This window comes from Eublepharis macularius, chromosome 2, assembly GCF_028583425.1.
Source record: "Eublepharis macularius isolate TG4126 chromosome 2, MPM_Emac_v1.0, whole genome shotgun sequence".
NCBI classification, from domain to species: domain Eukaryota; kingdom Metazoa; phylum Chordata; class Lepidosauria; order Squamata; family Eublepharidae; genus Eublepharis; species Eublepharis macularius.
The window spans coordinates 58,949,825-58,966,180 of NC_072791.1; the positions used below are offsets into that span (position 1 = coordinate 58,949,825).

A 16,356-nucleotide genomic window follows, 5' to 3' on the forward strand; every position below is an offset into this window, starting at 1 on the left:
TATGATATCTACCAATAGCTTCAAACCACTGCCGAATTCATCACAGTTTCCATTAATTAAGACAAAGAATAGAAATTATCTGTAGGAAACTGGCTTTAAACAAAAACATTTCTTATGCACATCTATCTCAAGCTGCTGTAATTATAACATGAACTAATAATCAAAATAAATCATCCTTAAACAGGTCAAAATAGATGATTAGACCATTTCTGCTATTACCTTTTTTTACTTCTACAAGACAAATCATTCATATGATAACAACAACAACATTCGATTTTTATACCGCCCTTCAGGACAACTTAACGCCCACTCAGCGGTTTACAAAGTATGTTGTTATTATCCCCACAACAAAACACCCTGTGAGGTGGGTGGGGCTGAGAGAGCTCCAGAGTGCTGTGATTGGCCCAAGGTCACCCAGCTGGCTTCAAGTGGAGGAGTGGGAAATCAAACCCAGTTCTCCAGAGTAGATTCCTGTGCTCTTAACCACTCCACCAAACTGGCTCTCAGTGTTTAGATGAAAAATTGTAGTGACAGACTAGAAGCATACCATGGTAAAATAAGATAATATTTCAGTATTTTTTTCTATGTTGGTTTTACATACATCTGTGAATAGAGGTGTACAGTTCGGAATTCAGAAAAAAATCGGTAAAATTCAGCCATTGTTTTGTATGGGAAAATCACTCTGGGGATTGGTTATCCGATGGGCATGGTAAAAGAATGTTTCACAGGCATAATTAAGTCATTATTAGATGAACATTAATGCAGGACATCATTTAATCACTAGTACAATAGTAAGAAAACACAGCTTTTACCTGTTCAAGTCATTCTTTCCTGCCTATAGAAGGATGGCACTTACTAGCACTTATCTCAGATGTAGCTAGCTCAACATTGTATGTTGAAAGAATGGCAAAAATAGAACGGCACGCCAGGATTATATTCTCATAGACTGGTGATGGAGAGAACTTCTCAGCAATGACAGAGTTCAATTATCCCTAGTTACTAAGGTTCACAGGCTGTGCGCTTCGGGTTTTGCTTTGGGTAAAGTTACCCGAAGCAACCCGATTAGGAATGCTTCGGAATACCGAAGCAAAGCTTTCTGAAGCATTCGGAAATGCTTTGGAAAGCTTCGGGGCTTGTTTAAAGGGCTACAAGCCGCGACGGGGCCCTTTAGACATTAACCCCCACCTCCCCCACCACTAACTTTGCGGTGGCTCCAGGCTGGCTCCTCTGCCGCTGCTGTGCTGCCGCCCGAGCCTGCAGGGTGGTGGGGAAGGCCGGAGCCGCTTCCTCCAGCCCTTCCTGCCCCTCAAATGGCCGTGGTGTGCCAGCACCGCAGCGGCCATTTGAGGGGCAGGAAGGGCCAGAGGAGGCGGAGAAAGCCGAAGAAAGCCCTTCCTGCCCCTCAAATGACCACTGTGGCACCGGCACACTGCGGCCATTTGAGGGGCAGGAAGGGTCGGAGGTGGCGGCTCTGGCCTTCCCCACCACCCCGCAGGCTCGGGCGGCGGCACGGTGGCAGGGGAGCCGGCTGGCTCCAGGCCACGCAGCCTTGTGCTGCTGCCGCCACCCAGCTGATAACCCAGGTAAGTGAGTGGGTGTTGGAGGGATCTCCCCTGGGTTGGGTGGGGGTGGAGGGGTCTCCCTGGGGTGGGTGGGGGTGGTCTCCCCAGGGAGGATGGGGTGGAGGGGTTGCCCCAGGGAGGGTGGGTGGTGGTGGTGGGAGTTCCCCCCCTCGCTTCAGTATGCTCCGAATCTTCACGGAGCATACCAAAGCGATTCCCGAACCTCGAATCCGAAGTGGCTTGCCGCTTCGGATTTTGGAGTACTCCAAATTGGCGAATACCGAATACCGAATCTACCCACCTGTGCACAGCCCTATCCCCGGCTATTCCTAAAAGTCCAGATTGCAGTCGTACCTAGTGGTATTTTTCAGCAATTCTGATGGAGAGGCTGTGAAACCTTGAAACAGGCATTTGTTCAGTAACATGGAGGAGGCTAGGTTATTGCACTGTACTCTTTTGTTTTTCTTCACAGGCTTCAGGTGCAAAAACAGATGCCAGTGTATTTTCAAGGTGCATTAGCACTGGCATGACCTCCTTTTAGAAGCCAGGTTATGTGCAAAGCATAGGCTGACAACTAGAATGTTTTTATCCACTCTCACCTAATGTACCCTAGAGATCACTTTTTTCCCCTATGCAACGTTGCCATTTGAAAGATGATTCCAAACTACTTCATTAAGTTTACCAGACACCCAGGTTCACTTCCTGCTACATTCAGTTAAAAAGATCAGATAGCAGGAGATGTAAGAGATCTCTAAAGTGAGTCCATGGACAGCTGCTGCTCATCTAAGTAGACAATAATTTGATAGACCAATGCTTTGATTCGGTATAAGGCAGCTGCATTTTTTCCTTTTATTCTTGGTGGCTGTCCAATTGGTATTTAATTCTCTTCCTTGGAAGCTCACCAAAGATTTTTAATGTTACAAGACTTTAATTTGGTTAAGCTTTGGGAGTCCTGGATTTAAGTTGATATGAGGTGGGAATTTACCATTATAATATTTTAGCAGTTTCTATTACACTATAATTTGATAGTTTGTGTTTTTATTAATTCATTGTTACCTGCCGTAAAACTCTAGAATTATAAAATCAACAATAAATAATACTATATGAAAACTGGAATTTAATACTTGCCTTGTCTTCCAAGTGCAATTTTAATAGACGAAGATAAGCCACAGGAGCAAATGCATCTGCAGAATGTACAATAACTTCTGTTGAATCCCTGCAACACAGAACCATAGACTAAAGAAAATACAGGGAACACTTCAAGAATGAGCACTTAATTTTCATATTCCTCTAAACAAAGTGAGATTTATTTTTGAGTGAACTAATATTGGGGTCAACAGACTCCACACGTGTCATATATGCTATGCCTTAATGATTAAAAACTTTTTGTACCTTAATTATCAAAGCTAATTTTTTTTAAAGGAACCATTGAATATCGGTAGTGTCACTTCAACATCTAATCCACAAACCTATCTATAAACAGTACTTTACAACGGCATGTTTTTCAATGGCTTAAAGAACATCCACCACATTTGGATAAAACAAAGATATCCACGGGATATACTGACTTGGGACTAAATGGGAAGGGTGGACAAGACAAGAGCGATTGTGACTGAAGTGAGACAGTCTGGAGAATTGCCAGTTCAGTTTCTGTGGCCAGAAATACCTAGAATCTAAAATATTCTGAAGTGCTTGAACAATTCTATCTACAATCCCTCTCAAGCTTTTACAGAACAATGTAACTTATGCCTTGTCCAGCTGTTCTGTAGTTCCTCATGTGATAGTATCTCAGTATTATATAAATGTATCCTTAAGGGCATGCTCAGTTAGCACAAATTCAACCCAGATCAATTCTGTGCTCATTGGGAAGGTAGCTTTCATGCTTGAAATGTCCCAAGTAATATGATCCCCAAACCATTTCAGCCAAGCGTAGCCAACTAGCCTACTCCTAAGAAAGTCTTTCTAAGATTGTAATCAAATTGCTCCTTTCGCTGAAATTATTGGTGTAAAGTAGAGTACAGAAGAAGATACTATTTTATTAGACGATCTGTAAACTCTGATAAAAGAGGGAAAAATAGCAGTCAAAATATCGCGTGTAATTCATGCAGGCTAAGTTATGTACTATAATTGCACTGACAAATCTACAAAGCAATGAAGAAATTCCCCATACCTCCACCCATACATTTTAAGAATTTATGGTACAGAAATAATCTACTCAGTGCAAATTGGACTGATTCAAAACATTAGCATTCAAAACATCCCTTAGTAATTCAACCAAATGTTTAGCATTATCATCCAACGTTGTTAATGTTAAAAAGAAAAAAAGAGGGGGGGGGGAGGGAAACAGAGTTAATGGAACCCACAGGCTACTGATGTGGCAGTTTATCAAATGTAGCTGTAATGAAAGATAAATATTACAGGCAATTCGCACTTCATGAAAGGATAAAAGTGTCAGTGTGTAGGTACCAGTTTTACTGCAGGCCATAATCAGCAAGTAAACGAAAGTGCAAATGTCTAAAAAGTTTATAGCTTTCTATGAAGGCCCCGTCTTGTCAGGCATTGATTTAGGCTTGTGGAGGGCTTTGCCAATGTTAAACAAAGTGAGTGTTTGTGAACTTAGAGGACACATTCTGCTGCTGCCAACAGAAGTGGCCTCAAGCTAAACGTTAATATGTCCCCAGTGCTAAAATTTGAAAGGGAAGGGAAGGTGCAGTTCCTTACACAACTATTTTCTTCTTAAATAAAGGGCAGTCCAATGTGAAAGTTTCATATTCTCCACCTTCTCCACAAATATGGACTCCGTAGTTCTTAGAAAGCTGGAAAAGATAAGCACAAAAGTTAACAAAAAAGATACTGCTCTTATTAATAGAGAAACACAACCAGAGGCCTGCAAAGACTTGCAGGGGACATTGGATTTTCCCCTCCCCCACCATTTCCTCTTTCCCTTCCATGTTCCCCATAGCCTCCCCCCTTTTATTGCTTCCTTCTCTCCTTCACAGTCACCTTTGTTTGCCCCCCCCCATCTTCAGCTTTCCCCCGTTCCCTCCCTCGGGCACTCTCTCCCCCATGGCCCAGTTGCATGATGGGGAACCTGCAAAGACATGCAGGGGGTACCTCACTTTTCCCTATCCTCCTCCCTACCCAATTTCTTCTTTCCCTTCTTCTGGTAGCTTCCATATGCTCACCTTTCCTTATGTTCTTCTCTTCTACTAAACAACTTACCTTTTATCTGCCATCCATCTTCACCTATATTTCTTAATTCATTTATATACTGCCTTTCTTCCCAGTGGGGACCCAAATCAGCTTACATCAGTCTGTTTGCCTCCATATTATCCTCACAACAATCCTGAGAAATAGGTTAGGCTGAGAGGATGTGACTGGATCAGTCACCCAGTGAACTTCCACAGCAGAGTGGTGATTTGAACCTGGGTCTCCTGGATCCTACTCTGAAAACTCTAACCATTAAACTATACTGGCTTTGGAGAGGGGCTGCTGTTGAACAGTAGCAAGCTGGGCCTGGGTGAGTCATCCAAGTCTTGTGGTATCAAGTCACCCAGTAGTTGCTTCTGGTCCTGGTCCTGATGAGTCCTCCCTTAAAGGCCAAAACAGCCCTAGAAAGGGTTCTGCCCCCTCCCGTTGTCTTTACCTGACAGAAACCAAGCCTGAAATGCTGGCTAAACTGTTATGATTGCCTAGCAACAGCCACTGAGGGCATCTGGTTAAAGCTGCATCTGGTTAAAGCTGCATTTTTTAAACCCCGTTTTTTTTTTAAAAAAAGATTTCAGATTTTTCTGCTATCCTGGAGCATTTTTCAGGTGTCTAGAAAGATCTGTCTTTTCCATTCATGGCTCCAAACTCTGGATTTAAGTATCCTCATTGCTTTGCCACTTAGCTATTAGTATATAAGACAGAAGAAACTGTACAATTCAGAGTACATGCTGTGATTATTTATTATCTATTAAAGTGCTAGTGATCCTCTCTCACAGATAGTGCTAATGTTTTCAGTTGAACAGAATTGTGTGTATGTGTGAAAAACAGAAAAATAGTTTGCAAGGCGGGTGTATCAGATTTCAAACACATGAAAACTGGCAAATTTAAATGTGCTTACACGAAGCTTCTAAATCAGCTGATAGCCATGTAAGAAAGTTGATTTACAATCACATTCCAACCTTCTTGTGCTTTACAATGCACATGTGATTTTGGTCAGGAAAACTGTGGCATAATGGCTATTTATAGTGCAACCATCTGAGGGGCTATTCTATTTGTGTGAATCAACTTCTTACACTGCTCAAGAAGTTTCAGTCCACAATTTCTCATTCCCTTCACTTTTCCCCATTAACTAGTGAGGTTTGCAATCAGCTGTAGAAATAATCAAAAACACATAACCAGCACCTTCTTTGAATTCCTTGCTTTGAAGAAGAACAACTTCATAGTTGCATTATATAAGCTTTCTGCATGAGTGAAGTGGGCTGTGATGTCAAAAGTGTATACTGAGTAAACTGCTTAGAACTACTCTTGCACTTGAACAAAATACATTCCATTTATGGTAGTTATTATCGTCATAACTATGCTTAGTGCACGCATATCTTCAGAATGAACAGACACACAAAACAAGGCCACAAGTGCTGCACAGATGCTGATCACCTTCCTCAAACCAACAGGTAAAGACTTTAATAAACAATAAACAATACATGTTTCAAATGGTAAATCTGTACATAGTATACTACAAAATCAACTTATATACAATATGCAATGAACACAATAATTGATTCACAACAGAATATGGCAATAACACTGAGTGCTACATTTGACAATAATATCCATCTATGCATAGCTTCACAATGTGAAGCAAACAGCAGAAAAAGACAAGCTCCCAGGCATATAGTTTAATACTAATTAAAGTATCTTCTTCAGTTCACCTTCCTCTCTACAAACAGCTACAGGACAAAACTAGAGCCCCTTTTAGCCACAAGAGCAGGAGAGGAGTGAGAGTTGGGGGAAGATGCAATATTGTTCAGTGTATCTGGGTATTTAATGGCAAAAGTCAAGTGCATTTGAATGTCAAATCTTGCCCTGGAATACTTACCTCTAATTTCAGATGTGTGAAGTCTTAGGAAGAGAGAGATTCAGTGCACATTCTTCTTACCTCACATGCCAGACCTAATCTCTAGCATCAATATTTCAAAGGGTAGTCTCCAGTCGGTACTGGTTCCAGTTAGTCCCAAATTAGTGGCAGAGAAGTAACCACCTAACTTATGTACCACTAGAAGGTTATAAAAGAGAATACACTACTCAAAAGGCCCCTACAAACTTGGTATCCAAAATAGAAGTTTAGGCCTTTGGATGACCAAGGAATAAAAGGACTGCTAAAGAAAGATGGAAAGATGGCAAAGAAGCTCAATGAATTCTTTGTATCTGTGTTCACTGTGGAGGGTGTGTACTCATGCCACAGCTACAATTCTCAGGAAGAGAGTCTGAAGAACTGAGTCAAATTGAGGTGACAAGAGATCAAGTTTTATACCTACTGGGGAAACTAAAAAACATTAAGTCTTCGGGTCCTGATGGCATATACCCCAGAGTTCTTAGGGAACTCAAATGTGAGATTGTTGATCTGCTAACCTATTTATATATCTTATCACTTAAATCAGCCACTGTATCAGAAGACTGGAGAGTAGAATATGCTATATCAATTTTTAAAAACGGTGTCCAGAGGGGAACCAGAAATTACAGCCTAACTTCTGACTCAGACAAATTAACAGAAACTGTAATCAAAGAGATATTATTACTCACATAGAGGAACAAAGTCTACTGAAGGAAAATTAGCATGGCTTCAGGAAAGGCAAGACCTATCTCACCAATCTGTTGGGGTTCTTTGAGAAAGTGAACAAGCATATAGATTAAGGGTGATCCAGCAGACATTATTTACTTGGATTTTCAAAAGGATTTTGACAAGGCTCCTCACCAAATACTCCTGGGTAAGCTTAATAGTCATGGGATAAGAAGATAGGTCTTATGCTTAAAAAAACTGGTTAAATGACAGGAAACAAAGAGGTTGAATAAATAGACAATTCTTGCAATAGCAGGAAGTAAGCAGTAGGTTCCCACAAGGACTGGTATGGGCACCAGTGCTATTTAATTTGTTCATAAATTATCTGGAACTATGGATGAAGGGTGTAATGGCCAAGTTTGTAGGCGACACCAAACTGTTCAGGATGGTAAAAACCAAAGCTGCCTGTGAAAGGGTCCAAGAGAATCTCCACAAATTGAGTGAGTGGGCAACAATGTGGCAAATGATGTTCAATGTAGGCAAGCAAAAGGTGATGCACACTGGAACAAAAAATCCCAGCTTCAAGTATATGATAATGGGGCCTGAACTTACTGAAGCTGAGAAGGAAGGTAGGGTTGCCAGGTGCAAGCTGGAAAATTCCTGGAGATTTGAGGGGTGGAACATGGAGAGTATGGGTTTTGGGCAGGGGAAGGACCTCAGTGGGGTATAATGCCATAGAGGTCTTCCTTCAGAGCAGCCATTTTCTCCAGGGGAACTAATCTCTATGGCCAAGAGATCAGCTGTAATTCCGGGAGATCTCTGGCCACCACCTGGAGGCTGGCAACCCTAAGGGAAAGAGACCTTGGGGGTCATAGTGGATAACTCAATGAAAGTGTCAACTCACTGCCATAGAAGTGAAAAAGGCAAACTCTACACTAGGAATTATTAGGTGAGGGATTCAAAATAAAATGGCCAATATTATAATGCCCCTATATAGATTTATGGTTAAGCCTCATTTGGAACACTGTGTGCAGTTCTGGTCACTGTATCTCCAAAAAGACATTGCAGAGCTGGAAAAAGTACTGAAGGGGGCAACCAAGATGATTAAGGGGTTGGAACATCTTTGCTCTGAGGAAAGTATGAAGAGCCTGGGACATCTAAGGAGGGACATGATAGAAGTTTATAAAATTAAGCACAGGATAGAGAGGGTGGACAAAGAAAACTGTTCCTCTCTTTCTTATAATGCTAGAATGAAGTTGATGGGCAGTAGATTCAGAATGGGCAAAGGAAGTACTTATTTATGTAATGAGTGATTAAGATGTGGGATTCACTGCCAGAGTATGCAGTGATGGCCACAAGCCTAGACAGTTTTAAAAGAAGATTAGACAAAGCCATGGTGGATAGATCTGTCAGCAGCTACTTGCCATGGTGACTAAAGGGAACCTCTAAAATCTGAGGCAGTGAATCTCTAAATACCAATGCCAAGAGGTAACTTCAGGAGAAGGCCTCGGCCTCTACACTGATTGGCCACTGTGTGAGACAGGATGCTGGACTAAATGGACCAGTGGTTTCATCCAGCAAGATTTTTTATGTTCTTAAGAGCATCATTGGTCTCCCTGCCAGAGGGAGGCCATCAGCTTTTGAATTCGGAAATTAGCTGTGAGGCTTTTGGGAGCTTTATCGCTGATAAAATCTTGTCTCTCTGCAGCGACTTGCCAGCCACAGTTGATTCAGTGAATGAGCTAGAGACCCCTTGGCCGTCTTCTGGGCCGATATTTGATCATTTCAGTCCACTCTTTGAGGAGGAGATTGACAGAACCCTGCAATCAGTTAGGCCCATCACATGTCCCTTGGACCCATGCCCATTGTGGCTGGTAAAGGCCAGTGCCAAGGGGCTGCAGTCCTCGCTGGAGGCCATTATTAACCTATCCTTAGGCTCCGGGGGTTTTCCTGGGCCATTAGAGGAAGCTGTGGTGAGACCTCTCTTGAAGAAACCATTGCTGGACCCCACTGACCTGGTCAGTTACCGCCCGGTTTCGAACCTCCCGTTTCTGGGAAAGGTGATTGAGCAGGCGGTGGTGGAACAGTTGCAGGGCTTCTTGAAGGATGCCTCAGCCCTAGACCACATCCAGTCCAGGTTCCATCCGGGACATGGGACGGAGACATTGCTGGTCGCCCTCAGAGACGATCTTTGTAGACATCTGGATCGAGGCGGCTCGGTGCTGCTGATATTATTGGATCTGTCGGCAGCGTTCGGTACAGTTGATTACGATCTTCTGACTCACTGCCTCGCCGATGTGGGGACACGAGGGACTGTCTTACAGTGGCTTGTCTCTTTTCTCCATGGTCGGGGACAGAGGGTGGTGCTTGCGGAGAAATTGTCATCCCGCCACCCTTTGGTGTGCAGGGCCCCACAGAGAGCAATACTCTCCCCATTATTGTTTAACATCTATATGCGCCCCCTTGGTGTGAAGTTTAGGACTTGAGTGTCATCAATATGCAGATGACACCCAGTTGTATCTGATGATGGAGGGCCGGCCCGACTCAGCCCCAGATGTCCTGGAACATGCTTTTGCAGCCGTGACTGGTTGGTTGAAGCAGAGTCAGCTGAAACTGAACCTGATGAAGATGGAGGTCCTGTACTTGAGCCACGGGGGATTAGGTTCGGGACTCCAGCTCCCGGCCCTCAATGGGGCACCGTTAGTGCCAGTTCCGAGGGTTAAGAGTCTGGGGGTGATCTTGGATGCCTCCCTGAAAATGGAGGCACAGGTCACAGCTGTTGTCAGGTCCTCTTTTTTCCATCTGCTGCAGACCAGGCAACTTGTCCCTTACCTGTCAACCAGTGACTTAACTACAGTGATCCAAGCAATGGTCATCTCTAGGCTAGATTACTGTAACTTGCTCTGCCCTTGAGCCTCACCCGGAGATTACAGCTGGTACAAAATGCAGTGGCGCGTGTTATTACAAGAGCGCCAAATAAGGCACATATAACACCGTTCTTACGCAAGCTGCATTGGTTGCCAGTGGAGTACCAGATCAGATTCAAGGTTCTTGTATTGACCTATAAGGCCCTGTGCGGACTGGGACCAGCATATCTACAGGACCGTCTCTCCCTATATATTCCCCAGAGGACACTCTGATCTTTTCACCGGGCCTGCAAGACAGAGTTGTTCCACCAGGCATATGGCTGAGGCTGGGCCTCCACCAGCCTGGAAAACAGGGTGTATAAATCTCAACCCTCCCTGTGAAGGCTGTCCACCATCCTGTTTTAAATGTGTTGTTTTTAATGTACATGAATTTTTAATTGTATTTTTAATATGTTGTTATCCACCCTGAGCCTGCTCGCAGGGAGGGCGGAATACAAATCTGAAATAAATAAAATAAAATAAACAGAAGTAGCAATAAGAATTTGAATTTGAATGCAGAAACGAATTTGCCTGAATTTTATTCATTTATCGAACTTTCTATAGGTTTCATCATCTATCATGGCTATTTTGCTTTCATTGCCTTTCAACCATTTTGCTGGGGAGAAAAAGATATAAAACATATGAAGATGTTATCTGCTATATAATTAAATCATTTCTGTTTACCCATTTTGGATGGTAAATTGAAATCTTATTTTCAAATAAAGATCCAATCAGCCTTCCCCCCCCCAACAAGTCTAAATTATCAAAGACGTTTTCCTTTTAATGAGAGAATATATCTTCGTCTAAAAGTAACCAAACATTCACTTAATCAAGTTTTCACTTCCAAAACTCACACTGCTGACATAAGAGACAGTTCTACCTGTCAGAAGCTGTGGTAAGGTTCTTGTAGGACAAATCTATCAAGAATAATTAATGCTGATGCAATAAGAATGGACAACTTACAAAACAGTTAGTCAAAACAGTTTATTGTACTTCCTGCCAAAAACTACTGCTGAAAAGCTCTTTGAGATTCTCTCCCCCCCCCTCCTGCCCCCATCCCCAGCCAGTAACAACAGCAACAAAAGCCTTTTCCAAAAGTGGCTATATTGGGAACAATGAAGTATAAGGTTGTTCCTTCCAACTGATGCTCTCACTAAGTATATCACAGTAAGAAAGAAAAAATTGTTTACAAGTTATTTCTAAATTGTTGGTCCCAACCCTGTCTCTTTGGTGCCACAAATCCTTCCTGGATCTCAACATCAAAGAGTTTCCAAGTATGTACCTCTATCGTTGTCAGAGCATCCCACTTTCTCATGTCAGTGACTGACTCATCAGAACTTTTTTTAAATGATGGTTACAGATCTATTTAAGATGCACAAATATAAGGAGGTAAGGTAACAGATATATTTAAGTTCCAAACAAAATATATGTTCTACAATTTTCCAGAATCTAATCCAGCTCCACAAAAAATTGACAATGTTACCATTTCCACATATATCTGCAAGGAATTTTAAGAAAGGGATGAACACAATTTCACTTTAAAAATGTTATACTAGATCTCTAGAAGATACATTGATGATGAGTTTTTGTTATTTTCTCAGCTGAGGTCTAGATATGAGTTGCTGACTTGTGCTGAATGGCAGTATTTACAACTGCAACATTTGTTGGTATCTGAATAAGGCTCTGCAGCATTGTTTCAGAGTTTCCCTCACTCCTGGAAACTCTCATTAAATCAGTACAGAAAACAAAACATACGATATTTGTTTATAAGTATTTTATGTTGATTATGTTGATATGTAGAATCTCAGGAATGAGCGGAATAAGGAGCTAGATTGCCCAATTTTTGCCAAAGCAATAGGATATGGTCTTAAACTTTATACCTTTTGTTTCTATGGATCTTAAGCTACGACTTATACCCCAAAAAATTATGTTTAGGATATACTTTACACAACAGTGCCTTTTTAGTAAAGGATTAAGTAAACGTCCCCATATCACTGTAGATGGTGTCATGGCAGCAGTGGATGAAAGCCCAGTTGAAATGAAAATGTGAGAGAAAGGGTTTTTTTAAAAAAAAAAACCCTCAAATCTGTTTTACAAATGGGAGGGACACAAACAACACGGTGTGAAAAAGTTTTTTAAAAATCCATTAACAATCAGCAGCCAAAACATAGCACAACAAGTCCATTAGCAACCAGAGCCAAAACGGTTTATAAAAGCAGTGTCATGTGTTTCCATGTAAACATTTTTGTGTATTTTATTTCAGCCAGTTGAGGTGGGGTTTTGAATGTATGTTTACTGTGCTTAAAAATGCAGGTCTCTAAATGAGGAAAATGAGGGGCTGGATGGGTGAATGAAGTGTGTTGTGATTGGGTGGTAACGGTACCTTAGGGGGCAGAGAGAATTGCAAGCTTTTAGAGAGTGTTCTGAAGTTGACTCAATCGGCGTCTGCAGGTGTGAGAGGAGAGAGTTATTCTATGAGTGAAGTGGTAAGGGAAGATGTCTCTGTGTTTGACTTTGTGAATGAAATCAGCATAAGTGGCAACTGGGAAGAAGTCCTTCTGACTGAGTCGTTTTGAAGATCTGTAAATATCTTGAACCTATCATGCTTATGAACTATTCTGAAACCAATATGCTTATGAATTACTCTGAAACCATTGCACACATGTTCTTATAAATAAACTCTGTTTCTGGTTAAGCAAAACATCTATTTCATCTAGAATAAAAGGATAGTTTTTTAACCTCAACAGCCACCCCCACACACTGACCATTCTGTCTTTCTACAATCTATAACTAAGCCTTCCTATACTGTAAGTGAAATTGAGAGAAAACTAAGGCAAGAGCCTTTGGCGGTGGCAAAAATCTAAGGAAACAGGCCAGGAAGAAGTTTAATATAGGTCTCATAAAGAGGACAAATGCCACAAGCAGTGTGAAAACGGCCTTAGCCACAGTCCCTCATTCACAGTCTATTCTTATTTTCAGAAAAGTAAAAAATCAGTTTGAAGGCCTAGCTTACTTATAGGAATATGTATATTCTTTTGCAAGGATTATAAAATACTCCAGCTCCTTAGACTTCTAGTTTCATATCAGCTCCATAGAATCACCAACAGTAAGAGTGATTCCCAAACTGTGTCCTGGGAGCCATTAGTGTGATGCAAGAGAACTGCTATTTGAGACGTCAATTAATTGAATAATTCCAGGTTCTGGGAGGTCCTGTGCTTGCTTCTCTGAATCTGCTTCCAAGCTGTTCTCTCTAAGAGTAGGTAACTCTGCATCAGCTAGGGACCCACAAAGAATCATAGGAAGATGGAACAATTCTGAAATTTCCCACACACCCCAACTCTCTCTTCCAGGGATTCAGAAGTTCTCAAAAAATTGTTACCCCGCCTGCTTTTGAATCACTTTTAACTGAGATGCAAAATGTATGAAAATTTTGAAGCCTTGCCTTAAAAGCATTTCACACACTCCAAAAGGAAAAAATATTTTGTAAGAGTCCCCCCACCTGTGATCCCCCAAATTTTTCAATTTTTTCCAAGGAGAAAAATGGGATGGGATTTTTCCAGGCCTTCACATCTTTACTCTAGAGCATATTCAATTCTTATCATGCTTTTATGAGCCCTTTTCTCATATTTTTCTGCATTCCTGAGGAGTTCCCTGAGTATGCAGAAACGCCTCCTTTGTTTCTGTGGACATAGCAGGGGACATCCATTTCACTATTAGGAATTTTTTTAGCAACAAACAATTTAGAAACCTGCAAGAATTGTCTGTCCTTGAGGGGAATCTCCTTTCTTTTCTGCTTAAATCACTGTTCTGAGTATATGTCTAATTTTAATTAAGAAAATCAGTGTGCCTCACAGACAAACCAGACACAACAGCAGTGGTGATTGTATCTCTTCTGCTTTTTGGGGTGGGGGTGGGGTATAAGCAAGAGTGATGGGATGCATGAACTGGACTTTAGCTACAGAAAAAAGGAACGTTACTTCTTCAATCAACCGGTCCTGTCCCCCAATGTTAGCAATCAGACCTTTTCTTCACTCTAAGAGGGCAGTTAATTGATGGAATATCATAAATCCCTTCTTCATATGCCGTATGTCCTCGTATGCCTGGCCCAGAGTGGATGCCAGGTGGACAGGAGCTTGGAAAAGGTGGTTGACTGACTGATGGCCTCTCCACGCCATGGAGAGACGCAGAGATAATGAGGTTTCCTAAGAAAACTCTTGTCTAATTTCATCAACGCCTTGCTATGCTCTCCTCTTACCCATCTATCCTAATGAAAGCTATTCAGCAAACCTGGTAACTTTCCCATCCAGTACTTACCAAGTCATCAAGCAAAATTTTCATCTACATTCCACCTTAGATAGATGTATCAAGTCTCTCCCAACTTACTGTTCTATCTCCGGACAAACCATTAAGTTATTGTTTTGGGGCAAAGACACCCATTTTGCCCCAGGATACGTTTTGTCCTATAATTGGGCTCTGCAGGTGTGTGCTGTGTGTGTATGTTCTGGATCCATACAGCCACCATCAAGTTTGCTTGAGATTCTTCTCACCGTGAAATGCTAGTCTTTTTCATTGCTGCCTCCACGGACTGCTCCTATATTTGAGTCTGGTAATTATTGCCCTCCCTGAAACTGTTTTTCTCACTTTCCTCTCTGTTTTAGCTAGTTAGCCTTGTATGTGTGCTGTATGTGATTTTCTGTACATTTGCCTTTTATTTCTCTTTAAATAAAAAAAACCCTTTCTGGTTGAACATCTACCTCATTTGAGAGTTCTCTAAGAGAGTAATCCCCATAAACACTGGTGGAGATTCTTAAGTTATCCTCTCTCGCTTGCCTCTCTATACTAACTTCCCCAACCAATTAAGGAGACCTCCTATTTGGCTAACACCACTCCCAAAAAACCGCTGTTTACTACAAATGGGAAACATATAAGTACCATACAGGACAAATAGCTGTTCTGATGAGACCTTTTAAATGAGGAAAACGGGAAAGTGGAATAGGATTAACCCTGCCTTCACTAGTGCTATAGCACTGCTTAGCTCTCTTGAGGAGCAGTTAATGATTTTTAAAAATAGTTCTAACCACAAATGTTTCACCACAAGTTAATCAGGCATATTGAAAGCCTCGGTCTCTGGGCCGTGTTGCTGGCCCTCTAGAATCAATGGCTGGTCACTATGTGAAAGAAGATACTGGTCTAGATGGACCACTAGTTTGATCCAGCAATCTTCTTCTTATGTTCTAGTGACTACAGTGTGAATAGTGCATGTGTAGGTTTTAAATAAATTATTTTGTGTGTTTTAAATCTATTAACAACCAATTTCTGTAGAATTTGGGTTATCTAAAAATTTAAATAAATATTTATTTCAAACCAGAGGTGAAGGCTGAATTCTCTTTATTAGCATGTATGAGGCTTTAAGGCAACCATATGATGCTTAAACAAACAAGGGGTTGACAAAATGGCAAACAACAAAGAAAGCTTTTCTGAAATTGGCCCATTTCCTTCTGAGGCAGTACTCTCACTTGCTAACATACATACACCACCCCCTGACAGAATTCAAAGAAAATATTTTTAGAACTATAGCCTCAAGTTCCTCTGCAGCTGGTGTTTACACTTCAGTTACACTAAGCTACAAAGCTAGCTAAATAACTAGTAAAATATTTATTTTCACTGACTTTTACAGCCAAAAATCCCACCATACAAAATCCACCAAGTATTTACCTGTGCTGAAAAACTTTTCAGACTGCTCTATGGAGTGACTTCAGCACAGTTAGATGGCCACATCAAACAGAAGATCTGTTATCGTTGACACTGTTCTATTACAATAAAATCTAAGTAGCAGGATTCCTACCTCATCTTTGGCAGTGTGGACACCCAATGTAAGGCCTCAGTAGAAGATCTACATCAACCAAGCAAACACAAGAGGCCCTAATCAAAAAAACCTGACGCCCTCTGGCTCATGGAGCCCCTCCTCTGGGGAGAACAAACCACCAAGGTTTGGGAAAGGAAGAGGGAGGTCCCAATGGTTAAGCCTAAGATCTGGGTTTCCAAATTCAGTTTGAAATCAAACTTTGCTTTTGTACACAGGCTTGGTAGTTTCAGAACATCAATAAATCTAATTCTTAAC

At 41.5% G+C, this 16,356-nt stretch overlaps 1 protein-coding gene across 1 annotated transcript in view; it reads right to left on the reverse strand.

Annotated features, from left to right (window-relative positions):
• DPH6 (diphthamine biosynthesis 6) overlaps positions 1-16,356 on the reverse strand; it is a 338,189-nt gene that overhangs the window by 202,702 nt on the left and 119,131 nt on the right. The window contains exons 7-8 of the mRNA XM_054971781.1: positions 4,284-4,378; positions 2,691-2,778 (exon numbers count right to left, since the gene is read on the reverse strand). Coding sequence (XP_054827756.1) covers positions 2,691-2,778; positions 4,284-4,378 — 183 coding nt within the window. The remainder of the gene's footprint in view (positions 1-2,690; positions 2,779-4,283; positions 4,379-16,356) is intronic.